Here is a 22264-nt window from a genome sequence, read left to right as displayed (position 1 = left end):
ATGGTGTACAGAGTGATGTTTTGATATGTGTATATATACATAAATGACTACATCAAGAATTCATATTTCTTAAGTGCTCTTTATCTCCGCCTTCTGCTGCGTTCCTTGTCTATTAAGTCTCTTTCATTCCAAACCATTAATCAATTGTTTCCTAATATCTAAGTCATAGTCCAGTAATAATAAAGCAATTCTGGGTATTACATTTCCTTTCTCAAGATCTTACAAGTATCTTTCAAATGTACCACAAGAGCAATCAATTGCTCAGGGGCCATGTCTAATTCTATATTCTAGAACTTTAAGAACAATGAGTTTTATAAATAATAATGTCATTACCATTACACTACAAATAGTGTAAATAATACTAACTGTGGTTTATTAAAAACACAATGAAAGACATTAGGGCAATTTTTGTTAGGCCTAGAAGTTAGGATCCAGCATGGTGGCTCATGCCTGTAATCCCAGCACTTCAGGAGGCCGAGGCAGACTGATCACCTGAGGTCGGGAGTTCGAGACCAGCCTGACCAACATAGAGAAACCCCATCTCTACTGAAAATACAAAATTAGCCAGGTGTGGTGGCGCATGCCTATAATCCCAGCTACTCAAGAGGCTGAGGCAGGAGAACCACTTGAACCCAGGAGGCAGAGGTTGCAGTCAGCCGAGATCGTGCCACTGCACTCCAGCCTGGGCAACAAGAGTGAAACTCCGTCTCAAAAAAAAAAAAAGAAGTTAGGATCCTTTAGACTTGCAGTTTCTAAACTGAAGTTAATCTTAATATAAACATGACGTTCACAACTGCTGCACAAGAGAAAAGCAGCCTCACTGATACATTACCAATATTGGCTCTCCTCTTGATCTCCTTCCTTCTGTTAGCAAACCAATTATATACTTTCAGGGAGGTAACTCTTTCCAAATCTGACAGTTTTTTACCTGTGAATACATGCAATACAATTCAGATAATCTATATCTGGGATCCAAGAATAAACTAGTTTTAAGGGCTAATATTTTTATTTTGTTGTTTTTGATTACATTTATTGCCAAAACTATAGATGCAGAGGGATTTTTAAAGTATTACCTGGTACCATGTACACACCCCAATTATTGAATGAATAAATATGCAAATGAATACAAAAACAGCAACTAGTAACACAACATGCTTCAATTCGGAAAGCCATACATAATATTAGAGAATTCCACAAAGTCAGTTGGCTAGGGTGTCAGATCCACGTTCATGTGACAGTACTATGGGGGCTTCATTTAATTACCATTATTGTATCAGAATAAGTTATTCTTTTTTTATTTTTTTGAGAAAGGGTCTCACTCTCTTACCCAGGCTGGAATGCGGTGGTGCAATTATAGCTCACTGCAGCCTTGACCTCCTGGGCTCAAGTGCTCCTCCCACCTCAGCCCCCCGGGTAGCTGGGACTACAGGCCCAGGCCACCATACCAGGCTAACTTTTGTGGTTTTTGTAGAGATGGGGTCTCGCCATGTTGCCCAGGGTAGCCTCCAACTCCTGGGCTCAAGTGATCTGCCCATCTTGGCCTCCCGAAATACTGGGATTACAGGTGTGAGCCACCACAACAACCCAAGATAAGTTATTCTTTATCAAGTATCCAGACAACAGAAATTTACTTACATCTTTAAGGCCTTATGTTAACTAATTACCTGCTGGCTTAGGACAGAGGATATTATACATGTTTTCTTGAAGGCTGAAGGCCACTATGACTGTCCATTATTCTAACTGGGTTGGACTACATAGCGCAATTTACATTGCATTTTAGATTTACCATCTTTGAAGTCCAATGTGATTTTTTATGGATAGTACCATGCTTGCCAATACAGACCCCCCTGTAACAATCCCTCCTCACCTTTCCTTTTGTTTTTCGGCTATTAATCCACAGTGGGTGAAGAAACCAGAAAGCAGGTTTGTTAGGGCCTTGATGATACGGGGGCAAAATGTTCCAGGGAGAGTTCAAGTTTCTGCACAGCTTTAGGGCTGGGACTTTTGGCATGTTTGAAACAGGGTACAGATTCCTTTCACTTGTGTGTCACTGGAGCAGTTTGTAGGGTCTACATTGCTAGAAGTCTGGCTTCTGGGTGAGGGAGAATGAAGGTCTGCTTAATTTCTATAAAACATTGATACTTTTGTATGTAGCCTTTAGGCCAATCAAAATAACTGGCCACATGGAAATCAACTGGATCTATTAACTGAAAATGGTTTATGTTTAACAAAATCTGTAAAATGTGAAATAATATTTTAGCACAAGGAAGAAAATACATTTGAAATATTTAAGTGGGTTTGTTGACTTTGGAACAACAGGACTTCAAAATGGTACTGCCCTAAATTTTTCTTAGCTAAGTAGAAGTCATCTCAATGTGGAAAGGAGATAGAAATTAACTAGAAAAAGAATTCTTTCCCCAAAGAGAAATATAGCATTTTACAATTTTTAACAATTGTTTTAAAAAATTCTATCTTAATCTTATATTGACAAAGCTTGCTTAAATATTTAAAACTTTAACATTATTTCATATCTTTTAGCTAAATTCTTAGAAAAGGAAATCTACACATTAAAAAAATAGTAATTTCAAGGTCTCATATCTCATGTAGGGTCACTCCTTGAAAACTCTCCTATGTGAGCATTTGATTTTGAGTACCATAAAAACATCCCTCAGAAGTACTGTGTGAGCAGGACAGGGCACTGGCCACCTGCGGAAGGATGGCACAGACTGAGCTGGGAGCACCATGCCAAGGCACGCATAAGATTAAGTGTCCTAGATGCCAATCTGTAACCAAGCGCTATGCTGCACCGCAGAGCAAGGCTGTGCCTGCGACCTTACCTGGCTTCTGTATAACTGCATTGCAAGCGTTTGCGATTTCTTCCCTCTTTGCTTCATCTGGGTATTGATTCTCATTGAAGTAACTGCAGAGGCAACCGATACAGACACAAAGTTTTTATTTTTCAAACATACTCTCATTAAAACACTAACTCATTGAAAAATATATTCTGTAAGATGCCACACTCAAGTGTCTACATCCAGGCTGTCGAATGAAATGTTCTGTGAGAGCAGAATCTTCTATGCTGTCCGGTATGGTAGCCACAACTCACAAATGGCTACTGAGCACTTGAAAGGAGGCTAATGTCAGGGATGGAATTTGAATTTTATTTAATTTTAACTAATTTAAATTTGAATAGCTCCATGTGACTACTGGCTATTATATGGGACAAAACAGGTCTACATACTGCTGTGCTTCATTAAAAGATGTCATTGATATAAAAGTTATTTTTGATATGTGTGACTGATTCAAGTCACGGAGCTATATTATTTAGGCACTGGTAACAATAGGACTTTTTTTATTGTCCAACTGTTTGTAGTAGCAAAAATTGGAAATTACTCAAGTATCCATCAGTAGAATGGCAGAACAAATTATGGGATATCTATACTTATACGTAGCTATTTAAAACTAGTAGGAAAAAATAAGTTAGAGTTCTGTCCACTGACCTGGAGGGATGTTTATGACATATTTCTAAATGAGGAAAACTATCCACAGAATAATATTGAAAACACCATTATTTTCAATATTGGTATTATACCAATAATAATATGAAAATACCATTACAGAATTTAAAAATTCCTATGTGTACATAAGTTTGCATAGATGAAAGCTGGAAGACTACACAGTAAGCTTAAATACCAGTTACTGATTTGTGGGGAGGGGGCTTAGTGGGAGGAGTTTAAACATTTTCATTTGTTAAAAATATATGTATTACTTTTGTACTTTTTAAAGTACAATAGTACTTTAAAAAAAGAATAAATTTACTGAACCCATCCTTAGAATTCTCAGACCCATCAGACTGCATGTGGGAATAGAATGCTTATTAATGCTACTTTTTCAGTCACCCATGAGTTTAAAAAAAGAAAAGGAGAACTTTCATGGTTTGAACTTGGAAACTTCCAATCAGGAAATGGACCCCTGTCAAATTCTAGCACCTACCATTTCTTCAGGGGTTTCCCTTTCCACATAATCCAGCCTTTCTTATGCCTCCAGCACTCCTGTCTGCACTGGTGGAAATGCCATCCTACTGTGAATAGCACTGGAGGCCCCAGCCCTTCCTGAGGATCACCTGCAAACCCAGCTCCTAACACTACTCCCTCCTCTCACTGCCCACTCCTCCTTGGAGGGCATGGCTTCACTGCAGTTATTTATCTATTTAACTTCATCTGATGCAGTCCTGACTCACAGCAGCTGCCCCCACCTAACCACCTTTTTCTTCTGTAAAACTTAAGTCATATAGCTATATCCTCCCAGTCTTGTCAACTGCCACCCTCCACCACGGTCTTCTGCTTTATTTGAGCATCTCTTCCTGCGTGATTTTCTCCTATCATTTCTGGGACTCCAGTGTTCATACTGAGGATTTTTCCAAGTCACTACCCTCATAATCGCTCCACTTTCACATTTCTAATGGCTTTTGTCTCTGCTCTATGCCTGTTTACTTAGGCTGAGATGCTCTGGATTAACTCTGAGAACTAACAGCATGGCTGTCACCTATGAGCCAGTTAGAATGGCAGAATCTCAGACCCCACCTCAGACTTACTAAATCAGAATCTGAATTTTAACAAGATTTCCAGGTGACCTAAATGCACAGGTCATAACTTCTGAGATATACTGGATGAGTTCATTTACACAAAATTTAACAAAAACAAAAAGCAGATACTAAGTACATAATATGTGCTTGTCACTGTGGGTAAAGAAAGATGATATAGTTTCTGACTCTGAAGTGTTCACAGTCTACTAGAGAGAGACATGTAAGTCAATACCCTGTGGTGAAATGCCATAGGATGTATGGACAGAGCACTGAGGGAGCACGGATGAAGGCATATTCGGTGTTGTTGGCAGAAGCTTGGAAAGGCGTCACTGAGGAGTGCCATCTGAGTTACATCTAGAGAATGTGCAGGAGGTTGCAAGGCAGAGAAGAGGAGGAAGAGCATTTTATATAAAAGGGAACAGCATGTGCAAAGGCAAAATGGTAGATAAAAGCTTTTGAGGACTCTGGGCATAGAGAAGAGTTAAATGTGGCTAGAACGTGGGGCTTGTACAAAGCAATGATGAGATACTGGCCTGGAAAGGTGGGATGGGGCCAGCTTGTGAAGACCCTTGTCTGTTCCTTAAGAAGACTTCATACTGAAATAAACGGGGTGCCTTAGAGGTTTCCAAGATACACAGAGATATACTCCCATCTGTTCTCTAGAAAGACAACACTTTATCTTCAAGGCTTAACCCTTGGAATTCTACCTCCATGATCTTAAATTCTGAAATTCCCCAGTCAACTTTGTATTTACCTATGCCTCCTCTTCAAAATAATTTGTTCTTCACTTTCTTTATTATCTCTAACTGCTTAATCCCCCCACCCACCAGTTACAAAAACAAAAACAATCTCTGTTTATCTCTCCTCTTTGGGCTTCACCTCTCATTTCTTAGCCTGAACTCCATGGCATGCGAAATCAGCAACTTCCCTTAGGAAAAACTAGATTGTTTAGCTTTTCTGTCCTTCCACCATACCTGTCCAGCCAATCTCCTACCCTGCAGAAAGCAACTTCCATTTATTTTCTTCCATCCTTCTCTCAGGGGACCAAGTGTTCCTGGACAAAGTCATAAAATAGGGCCAATTGGTTTTTTTAATAAATCCACATTTTTCAACCTTAACTGGGACCCTCATTTCTGTTGGGAATTCTATTGGTCTTTTCTAACCAATTGCCTTTCATATCCCATCTTTTCTGCCCCACTTACCTGAAAACTTTATACTCTCTTACCCCAAGCCCTCAAACTGACCACTGTCACTTTTTGCAGATGACCTTGCTTTCTCTCTTATGAAGATAGAGATTATTTAATATGAGTTAATTGCTTGGCTTCTCAACTTGTACACTGTTCTGAGCATTACTCATTCATTTGTCTTATGGCAGAGGAAGATGCATGCATTCTCCTCCTCTTCAAGGTCAACTTCTCCGCTTTTGTCTTTGACCTCATTCCCCTTCCTTTCATTTTCTCAACTCTCTCCTTTCTTTCCTGCATATCTCATCTTTTCCCTGTGCCCATACAGTGATCTTACTTCACTGTTTTTATAATACATATTTCTTCATTATTGTGTTCTCTGAAGTCAGGATGCATTTTAAAATTGGTGGTGTTTTGTCTCCCTTACTGGTACGTCAAATAAGGTGTGTCTTACAATCAAGGCCTTCTTAGATTTGATGGGATACAGTAGTTGCTAAGACCTATGGGTTCCTTTTAAGCAATAGCTCTTTGGCCAGTGTACCTCATTGTGACATCCCTTTTCTTCCAAGTGACTGCAAAGCCTGTAATGACACTGTACCCCCTCCAATGCCTGATTAATATTCCTAAAGCACATCTCTAGTCACTATCCTGTTCAGAAATTCTCAAAGGTTTATTATAGAGGTGTTCAAAGTCCCCCCCAAACAACCTCTACATCTTTATCTGCTACTCCCATATAAGCATGCTGCCACCTAGGAAAATGGAATAACTCTGTAAACTCCTTGCATCTCTGTGCCTTTCTCTTGCAAGTACATCAGCTTTTTGCCTCCCCCACCTCGCAGTGCAAATCTTATCCATCTTTCAGGGTACAGCTCAAATATCACCTCTTGGCCAATCAAAGGTATTTTCTTTGCCCTACGAATCCCACCGCACTTCATCTGTTCCTCTCTTACATATCTTTCATCTTGTATTATAGTTATCACTGTATACATCTGTCTTCTACTACACTGAAAACCACCTGATGCCAGGGTACAAGTCTGACTCATCCTCACACACACTCCTCACTAATGATAGTGTTGACGAGTCAATAATGATAGACAAAGGCACCACCAACCCAGTGTGGGGGCCTCCAAAAGAAATGGATCTCACAGTAAATGAACTGCTAACAAGAGAGGGCAAAGAGGTATTGCAAAACAGATCTTGAAGGGTACGTACTAAGGGGTTAGCAATGACTATCTCCAAGAATCGAGAGTGTTGGGGATGGGGGCAAAAACAGGAAAACATTGGTGGCAATTAAGAATGATTTTCACTTTTTCTTGGAGAAATAAGAAAAAATTTTTAAAAAATTGACATTCTGCCTTATATGCTTCTCTGTTGAATTTCTGAAATAAACACATGCTATTTTTATAAATTACTTTTTAAGAAGAGAACTTGGGGGAGACAGTACAATATTTAAGAACTAGTTTAATGATCAGTACAACTCTGTAACTATTTATGTTTGGAAAGTGTATTTGGACCAGCTAGAAAATATTAGGATTGTGATTTCTGTTCTTGTGACAAATAGATAAAGCCATGCTATCTCTGGAAGCTAAATTAGAATTCACAATTATTCATGGTATATATAATTTTTTGTACTGAGTTAAAAAGGTTTAAAATTAATTAAATTTAATTAAAGATCAAAATTAATCTGTATTTTTAGGATCTAACTATATAAAATAAAGAAGACCAGAGTAAAAAAGGAAATCAGTAACTTTTTCCAAATCAAAGGCTAAAGAAAATAAGAATTGATTCAATATGGTTTTAAATCTCTAAGCCTGGTAACTAATTAATCCTTTCTTCTCTATTAAAGACCTGTTATTTTTGTAATTAAGAAATGTAGGCCTATTAAAAAGTATGAATTTTCATTCAAACGTGCTACTGCAGCTGGAGGTGTATACAAAGGACTGTTAGCACAACTTTCTTCTTTCTCGATTTCTGTAATGTTTCAATGTTTAAAAAATATTAATTCAAGATATACAGTATAATCTAAACTGATAAAATGATATTTATAGTACCTTATGGTAAATATTTAAGTTTAAAAAGTAATAAGATTTTTCACTACAAAACTCTTAAAACTTTTTGTGAGAAAAGACACACAATATCGATATAAGTAGAAAAGTTTTTTGAAGATAAAGGTAGACCAGGAAATAAAATAGCAAACAACTATGTATTACATGACTATGCATAAGGCATTGTACTTCAGGGGTATGAGTAATTTCAAAATATGGGCCCTGATTATGGTTCGAGAAGAAGATATAAAAAAGCTAAATAGTAAAAGGAGTCAAAACATAACTGTGACAAAATAAAATGCATCTAGCTTCTAATTAAGTATAAAACAACATGTTAAATTCAGAAAAGGGTGATATCTCTATGGACTGGGCTGATCTGGGAAAGCTCATTGAATTGGGCAGGCTTCTGAGTGGTGTGCAGGCTGCAGGCATTGGAGAGGCAAAGGCAACACTAACAGTAAAGACGAAAATATAAAGGCATAAAAACTTAAGACATACTTGAAAAACAGAAGGCAACTAGTGATGTGATCTGATTACACTACAGGGCTTACATAAGGGTGGTCATACACCCTGGTTTGCCTGAGATAGTGCTGTTATCTTGGATTATTAACAAATCTCATCTTAATCCCCCAGAGCGTCCCACTTTGGACAATAAATTATATGGCCACCCTAGGACCACACTACATTATATACATATCTGAATTTAATGTCAACTAAAATCCTCTGAGTCTCTTTCACATGTGCTCTGACAAGGAGGATATAGTAGTTGCTCAGAAAAAAAGGAAGCATCAAGAGGAAGATGGCTATAGTTTCTACCTACTCACAAAAGGAGGTATTTAAGCCCAAAAAATATGCGTGGCATATAATAGTAAGTATCTAAATCAACAGATGGTTGAATAAATGAATACATTAGGGAATAAATGAATGGGAAAAGGAAACAAAGGTGAAAACAGAAAACAGAGGTTTCAGTTAAGACTTTTGGTAAAACTCAGACTATCTCAGGAGAAAGTGAGGATTTCGCCATTTTGTACAATTATCTTCTCTAAGTACATTTGGTGGTTTTAGCCTAAGATATTTTTATTTGTGTTTATTTTTGATATTTGTGTTCATTTCGGAGCTATACATAACCAAAATGAGCTGCCAACGAAGTCGGGAAATAGATCTAATAACTCTGATTTTGAATATACTGAATTAATCATTCATTTTAATCACCTAAAAATGTTGAGTCCTAGTTTATACCGGGCAATTGGCTAAATGGTGGCAAAGGTGAACCAGACAAAGCTTCCCCAAGTAGTCACCAAGAGAGACAGGTGTGTAAAGATATTATGAAGTATTGTGAAAGAAATCGTATTAGTTCTATGAATACAGTACTGTGGTAGCAGAGAGGAGTGTATATTTGGGCAGGGTCTTGAAGAAAGAGCAAGGGTTTTCAGGGCAGAGAGGGCGGGTACAGGGAAATGCTGTCAGGCAGAGGAAACAACACCATGTCCAAAGGCAGTGAAAGAGTCACGAAAGAGCTTACAAAGTTCCGAAAATGGGAAGGAGTTTAGTGTGGCTAGAATACACAGTGTATGACAGGGGGTTGTGAAAGGTTGGGTCCAGATTTTAAAGGGTATGGAGTTAACTTTCTAGGCAACTGGGAGCTGTAATTTAAAGCAGAGGTATTCTAAGATCAAACTTATTTTTATAGGGCAATATTTCTGCTGATACTAGAGGCAGAAGCCAGTTAGGCAGCTATGACGATGGCTGTGGAGAAGGCCTCAAGTAGACTGAGGCCTGGACATAGAAAGGAAAGGTGAGATTCAAGAGATGCTTTGGAATGGTGATAAAACACATTCAAGACAGCCCTAGGAACGGTTCACACTGTTATTCACCTTCCAGCATTTTAGATTATTTTGAAGGACTAGAAATTTCTGTTACCAAATGGATAAACTGTAGGAGAACTTGGCTGTTGGGCTCTAAAGGGGACCTGTTTCTGAAATGAAACTCTGGAGCTCAAAACATACTTCTAGTCCATATGAAATGTATATAGCCCTAAACATTTTCTAAGACAAAACAGAAAAGAAGCATAAACAGAAGTCCACGGGTAGCAATAAAAAAGTGATAAAATAAATCCGGAGGGCACTACACTTTTACAAAGGACACTGTCGGCTGAGTGATCAGTGAACGTCTTCACAGGGAGAAACCAAATGATCTTTTGCCAGACAATGACAGCAAAGAATTAAAATGAAAAGTGGCAAAATAATTTACACGAGATGAGAAACCATAAGCTAGTAACAAATGGAAATGTCCTTGAACCACTTTCATTTCAATAACACTGAAGTCTATAAAAATTGCAGCCAAATAATTCCTCCTTTTGTGTCTGCGTGAGCATATAGAAAAGACAGAGACTGACTCTCCAAGCAAGGGATAATGCCATGTAAATGAACATGTTCTTCTGTGCCTTCATGTGAACTATCTCTGCTAAAGAGATATTTAAACCTCACCATTTCAGTTATCCAAAATAAGGTTTTAGGATTGCCAGACATTTCCCACTAACTACAATTCAGTGTGTATTTCTTCATCACCAAGTAAACTTACTGGGCAGTGGGCAGGAAAGGCCTGCTTTTAGAAGAAAGATTACTCTTTCAGAAGAAGGAAAAAAACCAGCTTTAAACATACTTTAGAACCTAAGTCCCATCTCCTATTTGAGAGTATCTATGTGGTAAATGATCTCTGGAAATAAACAAAACAATTTACATATCTAACCACCAGGGACTGGGTAATAAATAAGAGGATGTTCTTAAAATGGATTTAGTCAATGAAAATCATGTTTTCAAAGATCATATAAGTGAGAAAGTATAAAACTACATATCTGGCATAACCATCTTTTGTTTAAAAAGATATGTAGATGTATACATAATACACAGAAAAATGACTAAAATGAAATATGCCAAATGTTAACAATTACCATATTTGGATGGTAGTATTAAGAGGTATTTTAATTTTCTTTATATTTTCTTGTGCATCCCCCAATTTTATATATTAAGCATGTGCTAATTTTATAATTTGGAAAAGCATTATTTGAAAATAAAGTTTGCTGTCTTAAATTATCAGCAAAATGGAATTAGATTAAAATTATTCTTAAATAATAAACTTTAGCCTATCTTAATGCTAACTTTTAGCAACAAACCAATTTGTATTTTAAAAGTTTGTTTTGCAAACACACTGAGGTATAACAAACAAAAGATGTTCTATACTAATGTTTTTTTACAGATGAGCTTATTTTTAACTCTGCAGACTTAATAAAATAAATAATGTCTCTGTCCATATCAACCTTTTAGAAGGTGTGAGCATAAGCTAAAATATAAATGAGTTCTGTTACAGAAGAAGCTGTAACTTTTCACGACTTTGCAGCATCTTAAGGTTTTAAAATAGAACAGCCCCTGAAAAGAGAAGAGAGTTCTAAACGGAAAAATTAGTACTGGCCTAGGAAGTGATTCACATGAGAAAGTGAATTCTTGAAGCCTAATTTACAAATGCCTATGGAATCGCATAACACAGCTCATTACACATGGATTTAGATGTAACACAGAGCAGATCTGACAAAGAATCAAAGACCTTTAAGCTGAAACCTTCTTTATTTTGCAGGGGAGGACATGAACTTTGCAAATGAGGAGCCAGAAAGAACTGACTTGCTCAAGGTCACATGACCTATAACTCAGGTTTCCTGACTTATTAGTTCAGTGGCTCAGGAACAGCCATTACTCAGCTAAGACATGGTATTGTTTCCGACTTCATTTAACATATGTAATGAAAATCTCTGTATCAATGGATCACCTAGACCAAGTTACTGTTAATGTCACAAGAGTTCTCGGAAGCAAAGATGTGATGGTATCAGAAAGAAACTCATGATAGCCCAAGGACCACAGTTACATCTCATCTAGCCTTGCCTTTTCCTCTTTGGGAAAGGAAATCTAATTGCTCTGGAGACACAACCGTAACACTGACCTTCCTTTTTTCCTGAGCAGAGGAGAATTAAATAAACCCTGGGACTTCTCACTTGAAACAACATCAACACCCATTAAAAGTCTGTCTACTGCACAGTTAACCTATCTTAGAAGAGTTAGTGCCTCTTCAGACACTAGCAAAGTTTCCAAATCATTATCAGGATGGTAGGATGCTTTTCTTGTTTAAAAAAGAAAAAAATGCATACATGAGAATAAGAATTATGGACACCATGTAAGAAATGTGCCCTCACATAAAGTTTTCCTTTCCCCAGGCCCTTCACTGCAAAGGCTCTATGTTTAAATGTTTCATTTACTTGCAGCATGCTAATTGCCACTAGACCCCATTTGCCAATTGATAAACAGGTGTCAAGCATAACACTGGATTTAGAAGGTGAGTTTTTAGTACACTTTATCCTATTACTGAGCCTTTGAAACAATACAGGCTATCATTTGTCCTAAAACATGCAGCCTTAAATGAAGTCCTACCATATTAGAGGTTTGGTGTGAGTCTTATTACTATGTAACAATTGGTTATCCTTCTAATGTGTATTATCTTTTAATCATGTCTATGAAGACCATGAAAAGAATGGAGATAATTTTCTAGAGGTGTCACAAAAACAGTAAAACTGACAAATTCGAACCAACTTAAAGAAAAACAACTGAGAAACAGTATTTCTCCTGAAACATGTCTTTTGACTACCACTGAATTTAGCAAGTATTTGCTTAGCCCTCCATTTTATTTAAATAAGAAAAAGAACATGCACAAGAGGGCACTGTTTGGTTTTGCTAGTCTGTGGATTTCCTAGTTTCCTAATGAAACGACCAAATGCAAGTGACAACTAAGGTCATACCAGTGGAAACAGTGGTACCTAAGTCCCATCTCCTATTTGAGTAAACTGCACTTAACCAGTTCACAAACTCCTAGGGCACTGGCAGTGGTATACTCCTTCCTGCATTTGCTCCACTTTAGCTAGATGGCAGCTGCATCTTGCTTTCTCTGTTTTGTCAGCCTTCACTGGTAGGAGGTAGGTTTACCAAAGAGGTTTGTAAGGTGACCTAGAATTAAGTTTCTTATTCCTGGTGTACAAGGTGTCCCAAGGCAGGGAGCCTATTCTTTTTTTTAAAAGTGCTGAATTATAAACTGGTCACTTACAAACCCGACACGACTGACCAATAATTATTATAACATGGAGATCAACAGAACAGGATTGATAAGGATCAATCCATTGTTTTTTTGCATGGTTTTTCTTATGATCAATACTATGCTTCTGCAAAATGACTACCTCTTGCTAAAAGGCTATTGTCTATATCTAAAATGAGAACTGGTCCTCCCAGGGATCAATCCAAATTCTTTCTCTCAACAAGCAGCAAACTAAGCATGGAGAATAGCACAGATTCTTTTAAGAATCAGAGGTGCATTGGTCTGGGATTATCCTGATATGTCTCTGAAGGCAGAGGGAGAAACACAATACTTTGTACACATGGGTACTTATTACTTTTTCTTAAACCTAGACTTTTACTTCTTTTTTCTTAGGTTTGCTGCTGTTTTAGGTGGGAGTCAATCAAACTACCAGGATATAGATAAATGAGTCCTTAATTGCCTTTGTTTGTTTATTTATTTATTTATTTTATTTTGAGACGGAGTCTCACTCTATTGCCCAGGCTGGAGTACAATGGCGCAATCTCAGCTCACGGCAACTTCCGCCTCCCGGGTTCAAGTGATTCTCCTGCCTCAGCCTCCCAAGTAGCTGGGATTACAGGTGTGCACCACCATGCCTGGCTATTTTTCTGTATTTTTAGTAGAGACAGGGTTTCACCATGTTGGCCAGGCTGGTCTAAAACTCCTGACCTCAGGTTATCCACCTGCCTCGGCCTCCCAAACTGCTGGGATTACAGGTGTGAGCCACCGTGCCTGGCCCTCAATTGCCTTTTGAAAAGCCAAATTAATTCTGATAACATTTGACCAAAAAATGTGCTACTTATATTAATACTGACCAAGCTGGAAAGTTATCTTACCAATTGTATACAAGCTAAATAAATTCCTTTACAGTCACACTGCAGAGCAAAAATATTTTGATGACAAACCTAGTAAGATGATGATAATTACATAATAGTGTCAAGAAGGACAGAAACATAGCTTAATCTGGCCTTTTAATTTAATGGATGACATGTCAAAGTAGGAACCAATTAAATAGACTATTTGGATGAGACACTATTATAATCATGACTCCTGGGTTTTCAAAGTATACTCTACGACCACTATTAGATGCCTCCTACCACTGAACTAACACAGTCCATTCGAGTTTCCTCAACCAAACTTGGATATTTACCAACAAGTTCAGATCCTACCAACTGAGATCTTCAAACACCAAACACATATATAAGCCTCTGTACATGTTGTGAATGTTTAAAACAATAATGATTTCTTAATGCCATTAAGGCCAGAACCACATTTGTCTTGTTAATTACTGTATTGCCCAGTATCTATTACAATGATTGGTACAAAGTAGAAGCTCAATAAATATTTGCTTGAGTTTTTGAAGGCTCACTAGTTTTCTGTGAAGATTTTCCAATTCGTCTATAAGTTGATCTCCCTTGGTATTAATGTTTATAATATGATGCCTAGAATTCTGCTCTGGGATGAATCATATGCTTAATTGGTCACTCATTATATACAACACCAGTATTTACCTAACTGTGCTTCATTTATTTGTAAACTGCGGCCACAGAACATTGTATGAGGAACATGGGGTCTTTTGCCCTGTTTAATTGGCTTGGGGACTAGAGAAATAAGGGGTATGCCATTTGTACAAAATGAAACTGCTAGCAAAGCATCTCTATGAGGATAGGGAAAAATTTTAATCTGCCTCAAAAACATCATGATAATTTCTCTTCTGGCTATTTCTGTTTGACCAAAAAGGAACCAGGAAGTATAATTTGCCAATTTTAAAATGCATTTAAGCACAGTTCATCTTCTTACTGGCTATGAGAAATGGATTGGGATAACTTTACCTGTCAATAAGTGGGAAAGTTTTGTTGTTTTTTCCTCAAATAGTCTAATGGATTGAAATGAGGTCATGTCCAGGCTCCTGTTGTCTATATAAATGTTAAGAACTGCCTTCTATTTGTAGAGAGATACAGGAGGTGTAGTTCATTATGTTCCCCCCAAGTCATTCCATATGGAGTATAAAAGAGGATAAACTCCTTTTAAAATACAACTTCCGGCATAATTAATTCCAAAATTTATAGTGTATTCTTCCAGCATGTTCTCTTAGAACAGCAATGACATCAGAAGAGAGAGGAAGGAAGACCAGCTTGCCAGGGGTTGCGGTGATGGCAAAACAGCCTAAGGGAGGGCGGAGTGCATGTTTTACATCCTCGTTCATTACAGGCCAGGACAAACATCACATTTTAAAGGACTCAACTCTGCTCCCACAAAATGTTTTTTTAATGGGTGAGAATGATATAATGTTCTAAGGAAAACAACACTGAGGCATTCGAAAGTAATTTTCCTGTTTTTTGAGTCATTTTGATTGGATCACTTTAAATCTTTTGATTATTATTATCAATCATCAAATTGATTTGAATGCCTTACGATTTTAACAAAATTAGAAAATACTGCACTACCATATCTCCCACCTTGAGTCTAACATATATGGTGGGGGAAAGAGGGTGGTAACATTTTCTAATTTTGTTAAAGTTATAGGATGTTCTTAAATATTCAATCAAGTTCAAGTGACATTCTGTAATATCAGACTTTACACACAGCACTATGCCAGCCTATAGACCAGCCGAGTATAACCAAACCCTAGCCCAAAGGAGCATAACAACTGCACCACTGAAATACCAAGTAAACTTTACTTAGCAGATGGTGAAATAATTCATTCTGGCAAAGATATTGCCCAAATTTTCATCCTAGCAATGCACCTTTATAATAGAAGTCAGTTAAAGAAAAACTGAATTTTATAATTTTTGTTAACAATGTACCTGTGTAACACAAATCAGCAGGAAAAAAAAAATTGATCAAAAGATTTTTTTTTTTTCTAATTGAAAATGACTGGAATTTCAAGATGTTTCCTTCATCATGTAGAAAGGAGAATCTTATTTAGGCTTCTGTCTTTAAGAAGGAAGGCTAGAAAGATTTTTCAAAACAGTTTCAATTTTTTAATTCCCAGGATGTTTTACAAATATTAACAGAAAATCCACCCCCCTCCTCCCATCCCCCAAAAAGTTTGAATCATTGGCATTAAAGAGTTATTACTTCTGTTTTATATCTGGGAGAAAAGTGGCACCAACCCCAAAAACCAATTAAGAAAAATGTTTTTTGGTTATTAAAAGAACATACTTCACATAGATACAAATAGGATGCTTTGAGAAAGACAAATGTTGCAAATGTCTCAACGTAAGGTCATTCCCAATCTGGCTGCAACCTACTCACTCAGCCTCATTTCCCACCCGACTGAGCAGACACTCAGCAGCCTCATTTTTCCAGCCTCTGTGCCTTTGCACATGCTGCTCCCACTGCTGGCCATGTCATTCTTCCTCTTCTCACCCCATTGAAACTGTACCACTCTCCAGGACCCCATTCCACTGTCACCTCAGGGTTTCCTTTCTTTGCACCACTCTCCTGTGTCCTTACTGTACTTGGTACACATCTCTTGTGTGACATTTTTAACCTGACTCCTCCAGTGGACTGAGCCTGCCGGGGCTAGGAGCTAATCTTTCCATACTCCTCAGCACGGGCACAGTGTTGAGGAGCAACACTATTAGAAAAGGTATGTTCCTGAAGCCATACCAAAGTACTCCTATTAGATAGGTGTGGTTATTAAAGTCATTTATAACAAGCAATTTCCATAAGGACACATAGCTGGTGAGTAAGGGGGTAGGGCCTGGAGCACCAGTTGTTCTAACTCCAAAGTCTGTGTTTTTAACCACTATGTCATCAGAAAAAAAAAAAATGACAAGAGAAAAAACGTACAGACTATTAAATATATAAGGTAAATTATTTATTTATTTCAATATTTATCTTTGGATATTTATGATATTTATGGCTTTTTACATTGTTATAATAATATACTGTTTCTTCTTTTGCTTAACATTATTTCATTTACATTTTCTTCAAATTTACATAGGCCATATCTGTCATCTTACAATGATATTCTACTTAATAAATTCATCATCACTGACTTAGCCACTTGCTACAAAGCTATCAGAGTTGAATGTAAAGAAGCTGGAAAAACATTCGCTGAATTTCCTATCCAAATATAACCACCATCTTGGTCAGACACATGGGCTCTTTGATATGAGATATGAAGAAGATATCCTCAGCTAGTTCGCTCAATTCAGCAGCAACATAATAAAGAAGAAAATGAAATGTAAGTATTTTTGCAACTGTAAGGCACTGAAACAAGTTTTAGAGATGAACTGAAAAATAAGAGAAGGTGATTTCTTCTAAGCAGTAGGAAGGTGAGTTTTTAGTTTTCTCATTTATAAGGAAGAAGGAAGTAATTCTAATTACCTAGACTGATAAAAAGGTAGGTGAACAATAATTTCTTTCCATTTTCAGATTGCAGCAACCTCAAGATATTTCATTTCTATAATGCATAACCATAAAAACTGAGGGAACCACAATCCAAGCTGATTGCTAAACAAAGTATTAAGATAGATCATGAGAATATGCATTAAAACACAGTCCTGAAGAACTGCTCTTCTGCCAGAGCTTAGTTATGGACGTGATTTTGTTTTTTGAAGTTAGTCTGTTCATGTTGTTATGCTAAGAATCAGTTATTTTCCAAAGATTTAATTCTAGGGTGGGAAATAATTTCTTATCCAAAGCCACAGAATCTCAGAAAAAACAAAGGCTCTACACAAAAACAGGAAATTATTTAGAATCATAGAGTGATATAATTTTAATAACTTGAAGGACCTTTTAAGAAATTACATAACATTTACTAATTGATTTTAAAAATAGGTATTGACCGGCTGGGCATCGTCGCTCACACCTGTAATCCCAGCAGTTTGGGAGGCCTAGGCAGGCGGATCACCTGAGGTTTGGAGTTCGAGACCAGCCTGACCAACATAGAGAAACCCCGTCTCTAATAAAAATACAAAATTAGCTGGGCCTGGGTTGGCACATGCCTGTAATCCCAGCTTCTCGGGAGGCTGAGGCAGGAGAATCACTTGAACCTGGGAGGCGGAAGTTGTGGTGAGCTGAGATCACGCCATTGTACTCCAGCCTGGGCAACAAGAGCAAAACTCCGTCTCAAAAAAAAAAAAAAAGGTATTGACCAATTTGCTTTTTACATGAAAAAAAAAACAAAACAAAACTGGAACCTAATACTTTATTCAGAAAATATAAGATACACTAAAGCATATACTTCGGTTTTACATTATAATCAACAAAACTAAGAACAGAGTTGGAGGGTAGAGGGTGTGCTTAAAAGAAATAAGTGTAAAAGAAAAGAAAAAGAAATAGAAGTCTTTTTGGCACACTAAAGTACCAGAAGGTGAGGAAGAGAAAGATACAGAAAGGAGTTTAGGAACGAAAGCAAAATACTACTACTACTACTACTACTACTACTACTACTACTACTAATAATAATAATAATAATGGGGCCTAAGAGAAACAAGAAGTACAAAGAGAAGAAATTTGGGTTAAATGAAATAAGGACTTCTGTCTTCCTCATCTCTGTGTCCCAATTCTTAGTCTAAACCTTAGCAACAGTCAATAAATGTTTACCACATAAAAGTTAAGGAAGATAAAGGGCTGAGAAGTTCAATGAGTAGAATTATTCTTCAAATCATATTTTACGGTTCCCATAACCGTAAGGTCTCAAAATAAGCAACTTAATCTCATTTATTCTGTGAATGTAACCAAGTTAATTAGTCTCTTTGAATTACGGGTTCTTGATCTAAACAGCAAAGTGAACTAGATGATCTTTAGGGTCACTTCCTTATTCTTTGCAGTAATAGTGATCAAATACAGGTAAATGAAATCAAAGGAAGGCTCTCAGCTTACACCTCAACTGCTTAAATGGAATCAGTGGTCAGTAGATGCAATTTATATTTTTTTTGTACAACAAGAGCAAAAGTCACTTATTGTTCACATGACGCAAGCTGCTGTCCAAAGAAACATCCAGATAGGTTTTAATTTTTCAGAAGAGCAATATTAGAAAGGATTTGTAAGTATTTCTGCTCTAATTATTTCTCTGGCTAGGTGTAATCTTACTGACATTAGAAGGGTCTCTAACTCCATAGATTTCTGCATAAGTGATATAAATATTGGAACATTATACAAAATAATGAAGGATATAAACAAAATAGCATCACTATCACAATGCCATAACAAACTGAGGATACTGCTAAGGAAGAAAAACATGATTATTTTTGCATTTTGCAAAGTAACAGGATTCTCTTCAAGAGGTAGAGTGTTTTATTAAGAGGGGGAAATCCTACTAGAAGTTATTTCTTCGTTTTTAAATGACAATTAAGAAAGCCTCAAATTATATAAAGCAAACAAGAAGAAAAAATGTACTAAATGAAAACATATCTTCATGAAACGAGAGCAGAAGTGGAGAGAGCTTCCTGGGTAAATATTTTAAAAATCTCACAGTGGTTAATAAAGGTAATAAAAGAATAACAGGAAGTGACACTAGGAAAATAGGGCAGGGTTAATATTATTCAGAGATTGCTATAAAAGAACATAGAAGAAACTGATCTTTCACAGTCACTTGAAGCTTGAACCTATGAGTCTCTTTTGTCTTTATTTACACATATGAAAAGTATTACTACAGATCGTCATATCATCACTCAGCATAGTTCAGAGTCAGAAGACTAGGAAAAGGAATGTTCTTTGCAGGTCAGGGTTTTGATGACTGGCAAAACACTAGGCAAGTTGCACTGCAGTTGTCTGAACCACACCCAGTCTGCAGTTAAATATAGAATTTAGTTTCTGGAACTGTTAGTCTTAACCTTCACTGAAAAAATTAAAAGTAAAAAGGAGAAAGGAAAGAGACTGAAACCAGAGTCTATGTACTAATAAACTGTCCTGGGAAGAATTCCAAAATGCAGTAAAGACCAAGAAAATTAAATTACAGAAACCTCAAGCAATGTTCTAGAAATTGCTTTACAAGCTAATTTGTCTCTTCCATGCTAATTCTCCCAGGATGTATAGCATCCTTGAATAAAATCCACTTGGTTACTAGAGATGCATGTCTCTAATTCAGATTATATACATGTCAGGTTAACAGCAGTGACACCAAATTTAAAACTATGGTATAATTTTGGTTCGTTACAGTATTGTGGTTGTGATGCTATTTTTGTTCATGAAGACACACTTTTATTCTAAGACCTGATTTTTAGATGCTTAAATTTGGGGGAAAGAGATACTCTCAAGCTAAAATTTTTAATGCTGATTCCTTGCCTGGGAGAATATTTTGGATTATTTTTTTAAAGCTGTTTTGGAGACTGACAGGGGTTAAAACAACGAAAACAAAGTATTTTCCGTATAATTTCACAGGGTTCTAGGCTTTACTAATGATTTTGTTTTATATTGCTCACTGAAGATGAACATGAACAGAATTTAATAACAAAAAACATATTCAATATACTTATCCATAAGAAAAATAAAACATGCAATAGTTTTAATTACAAACACAAACAGAGGTATTCATTTGCCTTCATTAGCATTTAATTTGCATGTTCCTGGATACACCCAAATACAGGGTCATCATTAAGCCACTTTCATTAAAAATTATAGCAATAAGTAACCTTTCCACACAAATTTGGCCCCCAAGCTGGTACTATTAACCACTATATTCTATTGCTTCTACCTATCACTGCTAGGTATTCTCACATTTATTCCTGCATCCAGTCAAAGCTTTTTTCCAAGTTGTTGCTTCTCTTTCCTTCTTGTTTAGTTGGGTTGAAAAACCTATAAGGAGATTTGAAGGCTTACTTTACCTTCTTCCCTTGAGACTAGAATAGGTGCAATAGCCAGGTCTTATTCTTTTGTGTCCCAGTCACATACGCTAATGCTCCAGAGACACATCTGTTTCCAAAGATAAAGGAATATATAGCCCAAATTGCTGAAAGATTAGTAAGGGAAGACTACATTAGAAGTCACTCTCCTAGGCCATGAAGCCTCCAACACTTCTGACAAAACCTTCTCTTCAGATCTACTCCTTTCACTCTTCTCACCCTTAAATGTATCTATTCTTTCTATCCCTAGCACTTTGCCTCACAGCCCTTAAGTACTTCATTGAATGAATGAACAAATGGACAGTTAGGTTTGTAGAATCACATTTGAGCATGTAGAATCACATTATTTGCATATGCAGATATTTCAGACATACACTATAGATGACTTTTTTTCCCCTTGAAAATATGTAAACTACTTAAGGTAAGCCTAGGTTAGTGCTAACACACAGCAAATGCTTTATTAAGACATTTATACAGCCAAAAAACACATGCAAAGATGCTCATCATCACTGGCCATCAGAGAAATGCAAATCAAAACCACAATGAGATACCATCTCACACCAGTTAGAATGGCCATCATTAAAACGTCAGGAAACAACAGGTGCTGGAGAGGATGTGGAGAAATAGGAACACTTTTACACTGTTGGTGGGACTGTAAACTAGTTCAACCATTGTGGAAGTCAGTGTGGCAATTCCTCAGGGATCTAGAACTAGAAATACCATTTTACCCAGCCATCCCATTACTGGGTATATACCCAAAGGATTATAAATCATGCTGCTATAAAGACACATGCATACATATGCTTGTTGCGGCACTATTCACAATAGCAAAGACTTGGAACCAACCCAAATGTCCAAAAACGATAGACTGGATTAAGAAAATGTGGCACCTATACACCATGGAATACTATGCAGCCATAAAAAATGATGAGTTCATGTCCTTTGTAGGGACATGGATGAAACCGGAAACCATCATTCTCAGCAAACTATCACAAGGACAAAAAACCAAACACTGCATGTTCTCACTCATAGGTGGGAATTTGAACAATGAGAACACATGGACACAGGAAGGGGAACATCACCCTCCGGGGACTGTTGTGGGGTGGGGGGAGGGGGGAGGGATAGCATTAGGAGATATACCTAATGCTAAATGACGAGTTAATGGGTGCAGCACACCAATATGGCACATGTATACATATGTAACAAACCTGCACATTGTGCACATGTACCCTAAAACTTAAAGTATAATAATAATTAAAAAAAGAATAAATATTAGTCAATTACATATTTTATCCATTAAAATCTAGTCAGGTCCTCTTTTTAAAAACAACAAAATCCTTTTTAATTGTAAAAATTTTAAACCCACACAAATATAATAAACCCACAACCCCCTACATACCAGCTTCAACAATTAACAACCATTTTGCCATTCTTGTTTCATCTTTTCCCTGTTATAATCCCCAAATGCTCTTAAACAAATGG

General features: G+C 37.0%; 1 protein-coding gene across 14 annotated transcripts in view; it reads right to left on the bottom strand.

The window, feature by feature from the left end:
- Positions 1-22264, bottom strand: part of HMBOX1 (homeobox containing 1) — a 174430-nt gene that overhangs the window by 4955 nt on the left and 147211 nt on the right. For all 14 annotated transcript variants that reach the window (XM_032143947.2, XM_032143956.2, XM_032143952.2 and 11 more), the window contains 2 exons: positions 2838-2920; positions 833-928 (listed from right to left, as the gene is read on the bottom strand). In XM_032143947.2, the coding sequence (XP_031999838.1) occupies positions 833-928; positions 2838-2920 (179 nt within the window). The remainder of the gene's footprint in view (positions 1-832; positions 929-2837; positions 2921-22264) is intronic.

The sequence above is a fragment of the Hylobates moloch genome, unplaced genomic scaffold (assembly GCF_009828535.3).
Source record: "Hylobates moloch isolate HMO894 unplaced genomic scaffold, HMol_V3 SCAFFOLD_22, whole genome shotgun sequence".
NCBI lineage: Eukaryota > Metazoa > Chordata > Mammalia > Primates > Hylobatidae > Hylobates > Hylobates moloch.
The sequence above is the reverse complement of the archived record's forward strand: the minus strand, read 5'-3'. Positions and strand labels throughout refer to the sequence as shown.